The 6743-nt window shown below is 38.3% G+C and overlaps 1 protein-coding gene across 1 annotated transcript; it reads right to left on the reverse strand.

Annotated features, from left to right (window-relative positions):
• Window positions 1-4096: 4096 nt before the first annotated feature.
• On the reverse strand, window positions 4097-5308 carry LOC149297906 (G protein-coupled receptor 151-like). Its single transcript, XM_089487998.1, has one exon. The coding sequence runs from the start codon at window positions 5306-5308 to the stop codon at window positions 4097-4099; it is 1212 nt and encodes a 403-aa protein (XP_089344124.1).
• Window positions 5309-6743: the final 1435 nt, after the last annotated feature.

Here is a 6743-nt window from a genome sequence, read left to right on the forward strand (position 1 = left end):
GCAGTAAATGGAATGGATCATAAGTTATCGGAAACTTATCAACGCCTTTGAAGAGTTGGGTCAAACAGCTCCAAGACAGGAACTCCTGCAGTTGAGATCAGATAGGGTCTAGTTTTTTCCCCAATGTAAGAATGGGCTGTGTGGACAGAATGGCTGTCTCTGGTGACTTGTCGGGTAGTTAGGACAATAGCATGAGGCCTTTATTTGCAGCTGCCAGACAGAACCGGTAGCATATTTTCATGATTTTTTTTAACCATGAAGCGATCTTTTGTTATATTTGGAATTGAGGGTAGAATTACCCGTCGGGGTATTCTTCTAGAACTGTCTGCTCCAGTTTGAATGTTAAACTTGTGTTTCTAAAGTTTAATTTTGCAATGTTGCATTTGTTCAGTTTATGTATTTGAACTACCAATAAACCCTTTTTTATATAAGTGGATTCTCAACATATGTTTTAATGTGTTCATTACAACAAATGATATTTAGTTTAGAATTTACTCTAAAATGATGGTACTGGAGGACATGCCCTTAGAAATCAGACCTCATTTCCCGGTATAGGGAAGTCCCACCTCAAAACAATACTAATATTAATAAAAAGTTTTTGGTTTGCTGCCATTATTTATTTTAAGTAACACCATCTTTCTATATGCATTAAGGTAACCGATCTGTACTGCACAAGTCAATCATTGCATTGGTGCTTCCACATGGACTCAACACAGCAGTGTTCGGTCATCTAAACATTGTCAACTGATGGTGGGCTCTCTATGGTGTACGGAAGTCATCTTCCCTTTTAGCCCATGGAGAACACAAATTTGCCTAGATATGTAGAGTGGATCTAAGCTCCAATTGTACTGTTTTATAGATGATCGTGTCCACTATAGATTGAGTCCTGAAGTCTGTATTTGTGATTAATTTCTGGTACTGCAGTCTCATGATTCAGCACACACAATCCTGAATGAATTGTAAACCCTACCATAAGATCATCTTATACCTGCTCAACATGTGTTCATCTCTACCCACAGCATTTTATTGCCATGTCCTGTAGGTTACTTTAAGGACGTTACCCTTTTTTTCATGCACCAGTTAGCTGGTGGTGTTGGTTTACAGATCCTTAACCCAACCTGCTCTGGGACCCTAGACGAGGCCTATGTTGCCAATCATCATTGCTTTGTACCAGCAAGAGCCTCTGGCTGGATGTTCACCATAAGGTACTTTTATTTATGTTTTATTACATTTGAATATAAACTGGTCTTTCAATTTTGGCATCTATATTCTATTCTAGTATTCTAGTGTACACTATTATTTTGGGCTCTGTAACTATTTGAACATACCAGTGCTGTCAAACTTCGCTTGTGTGGAGGGCTGGATTTTGCTGCAGCTTGGTGGGCTCACAAATACACGTACATTCTCGCTAATGCACACAACCACACGCTAATACACACATTAAAATATCCTCTTGCGTCCGCAACAAACACACTCGTTAATGCACACACGAACACTTGCGTATTAAGACATACTCCCGCTATCACGCTTGGGCACTTACATTAAAACATCCTCACTCCGTAACACTTTCACACCTCCATACATCGTGCCTCTGTTAAACACTTACCTTGCCTGGAGCCCTTCCTTATGGCTGCTGGTGCAGTGTGTGTGCAGCTGCAATATTACTGAGGAAGGGTGGGGGGGTCACGTAACACTTGTCTTGTGACCTCATTGTGCTCCCCCATATGTGAGTTGGCGGGTCCATCTTGGACCGGGCCCACTTGAAGAATTTGTGACCCTTATCAGCATGCACCTTACCCAGCTGGTGTTCTAGCAACATGTAAAGAAAATACTATGTGAAACTTAACATCTGAACCCGGCAAGCTTTTCCCCTGAGTTGGACCATGAAAAAGGTGATTCCCATAGATCCAAAATAACCATGTGCCAGCTTGATCAATCTTAGCTTGTGAGCTGATTAGTATCTCATTGGCTGATTCTTGTGCTAAAATAAGAGTCTTGCCGGCCTGCAGCTAGAAGTCCTTCTAGAATCTTCTCATATATATAACTTTTATTTTAATTATGCACTTCTTTACGATTCGGAGACTTACCTTGTCAATGAAATAATCACCATATAGAATATACGAATAAAAATAAAGCTTATAAAAGAAAATATTTTAAAACAGCATTAACTTTATTTTTCCGATCCAGTGCTGATCTCATGCATGAAGGATTGGATTGGCATTGTGTAATGTAAACAATGTTTTATCATAAACCTTCGCTTTCGTGCGTAAAGACGTTTGACGCAGTTTGTCGCACTCTTTGTCACTTGTGATGCAATCAATGCCATGTTCCGAAATTCCGGATGTTTCCAGATTGTGAGAACTGGCTTCTTAGATAGCCCGAGGGTTACGGGAATTTGAGTACTTGAACGTAACCGTAGAAATAACCGGTAGAAAGTTACCGTTCGTGCAACTTTTTGGGATTAGGATTAATCCTTACAATCATGATACAATAACAAAAGTACGATTGGAGTCCCCCCCCCCCCTAAAATGCTGCTCCCAGCAAACCTTATTCTTATACATCAAACAAATGGAAATGTCCAATTTATTAGTTTATATACTACTTAATATGGTTTATATTTATTATAAATGATATATTTCCATTAAACATGCATTTAATCATCCACTACAATGAAAAATTATGTGCCAGCTCTCTCATACTAAAAGGATTGGTATGATAATGAGATTTGTCAGTTGGTTATGACCACGTTTCTTCCCTTTTGAATACAGTTTTTATTATGAATATGTAAGTGTGTCTGTTTTAGCAAGCACCGATGCCTATTGTACAGCGCTATGTAAGTACCGAAACACTGAGGACCCAGGTGGGTTCAAGCCAGTACCATAGGTTGCAGAATGCACTGTAATAAGTGTTACTGTATTACTGCAGAATCTCAGGGAATCTTTGCTTAATTTAACAGTAAACACATTTTTCTATAAATTATTAAGCCTGAACCTTCACTAATGCAAGGGTTAAAACTCTGGGCAACTCAGAACCAGGGATAGGCAAAGTAGCAAGGCTTGTGAAGGTCCATAGAACATCAGTAAGTTGTCCACCGCAGACCTCAGTAAACGAGGTCTACCCCTGCCCGGAACTATAGCTATACCTGGTCATCATAATACCTAATGCGTTGTTGAGCAATAGGTAATATAAATCATTTTATTAGATGGGAATTATAGGCGCCTTGTTGGGATTATGGGTTTCAGGAATGCTTTGTGCTGGTAATTATGATGTAGCGTGTCCAGAAACTAAAATAATTCCCCAAAAAAGTGTAGTGGGTGTTAAGTATGGGTCCAAGCTTTGAAAAATATAGCCTATTAAATGGTAAAACCATCAGGAACTTCCCATTGGTTGTTGTATTGATAAATTCAGTTTCAAATGGCCACCTTGATGCATAACCCCATCGGCATTTTGTGAAATATACTGAATCCGGTTCAGTAATGAAGGCAATTAGAATAAAAGTAAAATCGACGATAGTACTTACTGTTGAAAGTGAATTGGTAGCCATTCCTTCCGATTAAAGACATAAACAAATCTAACACTCTAGTTCAGGTCAACAGGTCTTTATATGACCATATACCATGGGAAATATACAGTGTGAATATACAGGCGTCTAACACACCCTGTGCTAGATTCATAGGCTTCTACACTTTGTTTTTTTACACAAGTAGATGCAAACAAATATATATTAGACTACAATGATTCTAGAATACAAAAAACATATCCAAGATTAAATGCTGTATAGCACTACTTCTCAAATGAAGTCAGCAAAGGCTCTACCAGGAAAGGATATGCGATGCTTGAGCACAGGTGCTTACACATAAGAATATCCTGGAATTTTAAAATGACTTACCTTTGCTCAAGCATGGGCATTTCCTAACTAGTTATTCAAAAACAATAGCACTCTTGTGATGATGACATTTGAGAAGCAGCACATTATCACCCGCAGCAGCGTGTAGAGTATCAAAACAGAGATGGTTAATGAACCCATAAGCCTACGAAATGTTAAAATTATACAGCATCATAACTCCCTGGCCAAGTTTGTCAATAGGCTGGTTGTTCATCCTACTGTTTGCTGTTCTTGGTGTTCCCATGGAATAGGATCATTACTCTGATCAGATGAATGAGCTTCTCTTTCATGCCAAAACTGCTCTACATCTGGGAGCACCTGGTTGTCTTTACTCTCTTGACTTCCAAAATTTTGCTGGGAGCAAGATTGTCCTAAATGGCCATTTTTTGGAGGTTGTTCAGGAGAAGGAGCAGCATCCTGTAGAGCCCCAGAATCTACAGTCTCCTCTTCTGGAACGTCTGAAACCGAAAGTGTTTTTTTGGATGTGAAATGTTTCCAGGCACCCTTGAAACCTTCTTTGAACTCCTCCGACATAACTATAAATAGAAGTGGGTTTATAGAAGACAGAGAAAACATAAGGATTTGCGCCAAAGCCATGAAAGCTTTAGGTGGAGATGGACCATTTGGAGCTTGATGCCAAGCCCACAGCCACGATACCCATTCTGGAATCCACATGATGGCAAAAGTGACAGTAACACTGAGGAACATCATAGTTAATCTTCTGGATCGGATCTGGTTTCTTAAATTTTGCGTTTTAGTTCCTCTGCGTTGGCATTGGGCATATGCTCTCCAGAAATAGAAGAAAGCAATGGTGAATGGAATACAGTAGACAAGTATTGGGTAAAGTTTCACAAAAATTGCCATTATCTCTTGTGCTTGTTCTGGTACATCCAGGATACATACAGTATTGCCATTGACCTGTTTTGTAACTGTGAAGATCCACTCAGGCAAGGGCAGAATGGCAGCTACAATCCATGTGGATAACATAACAGCCCAGATAGTTTGTTGTTTGATGTTCACTTGTCTGGCAGGGTCACAGGCGTACATGAAGCAGGCTTTGGCCACCACGGCGATGGTGATGCTTTTAGAGGACATACAGACGTGGGTGAACCAGTCTGCTGTCCTACAAACAAACCAGTCCAGGATTATTGTGGACTTCAAATACGCTGCAGCTCTAAATGGCACAGAGAACATAAGCAGGAGGAGGTCTGACACACTAAGATTTAGCATCAGGGAGTGGATCATAGAAGGTTTGGCTTTCCTGGCATTGTGAAGGATGATGGCGATCACACACAGATTACCAGCGATTCCTATCAAGCAGATGCCAAGTAGCAGGGTGGGTATGACAAAAGTCCATTCCCTGGCATCTAAGGGTTGCAAGCCTCCTGCATAAAGTGGCTGTTTTGGGAGGGAGCTGTTCATGGTGCTGAAATTAGAAGTCTGCTTCTCCATCCTCTCTCCACTCAGGTAGGTGCGTGATGACTGGGGATGGCCACAGAACAGGCACTTAAGAGAGCCTTTCAGGAAAGACATTTAGCTTTCTTGATTGACAACTGAAATCCAAATCACATTGGTTGTCGTCATATTACCAAACAAGGAGCGTTCCAGCTCAATGGTTAACTAATGACAAACTTTTTCTTTACAGGGCTTCCAGGTAATACTCAGTCTGCAAGGGAGATGAAATGCTTGTTATTAATTATAATTCATTACAAATGACTTTATTAAAGAAGCATATGTTTTCAGGCTTCAGTACCAGGTTTAATTGGAAAAATCTTGGTATAACTAATACCACTGAATTTTGTTACTAAAGCAATATTGTCACTGATTCATTATATATATATATATATATATATATATATACACACATATATATATATACACACACACACACACACACACACACATATATATATACATATACACACATACACACACACACACACACACACACACACACATATATATATATACACACATACACACACATATATAGATATACATGTATACACACACACACACACACACATATATATATATATATATATATATGTATATACACATACACAAACACACATATATATATATAGTATATATATATATATATATATATATACTATTATATATATTGAAATACTCCAATAATAAAACTATATAGATATAGATATATATATACACACACATTTCTAAATGCAATCCTTTAGCACTAGATAGATAGTTGATTGAACATGTTGAACCCTTTCAGTGGAAAATCATTCTGGCATTCATTGTGTTAACATATTTCTTATCAGGGAATGATGAAAGCATAAGTTTGCTTTTGATACCTTCATGAATACTAAAATCCATGAAATGGAGATCTTCCAGCAGCTCATATTAATTATTTATGGTATGTGTGGTTCATGTTAGTGTCTTTTTTTCTTTTTACTGTTTGCTGATGAATTTGAATGATATTAATTCAGACCTTTTAGGTTACCCAGTAAAATAATAATATTTGCTTAGCATGTTGATTACGGTAAATGAATGCCAGGACACTGGATACTATTTGGGAAACACCTGCAGACACACACAGGGTTAATCTATGCAATAATATGATTGCGTTCCCGGAATCTGTATTGAAATACACAGTACATAACACAGCAGCAGGTCTTATCTTTCTTTGTACATCCATCACATCAGAGCTTTAATGGAAATGATCACTATATCTATTAGTAAATTAATCTATCAATATAAATTTTAGGTTTGTAATCTAGTTATTTAGTCATTATAATACATTATTGACTGCAAAGAAAACAAAATCAGTATGGACATCCGTGACCTCCTTGAGTGGCTGTAAGTAACATTAAGGTCCTCTTTTTAGTTG

The sequence above is a fragment of the Sceloporus occidentalis genome, unplaced genomic scaffold (genome assembly GCF_023333645.1).
Source record: "Sceloporus occidentalis isolate IW3139 unplaced genomic scaffold, rSceOcc1.0.p SCAF_36, whole genome shotgun sequence".
NCBI lineage: Eukaryota > Metazoa > Chordata > Lepidosauria > Squamata > Phrynosomatidae > Sceloporus > Sceloporus occidentalis.

What these genes read in the sequence shown, in the direction of transcription:
- LOC149297906 (XM_089487998.1), bottom strand. Translation starts at nt 5,308, where the DNA reads ATGAACAGCTCCCTCCCAAAACAGCCACTTTATGCAGGAGGCTTGCAA.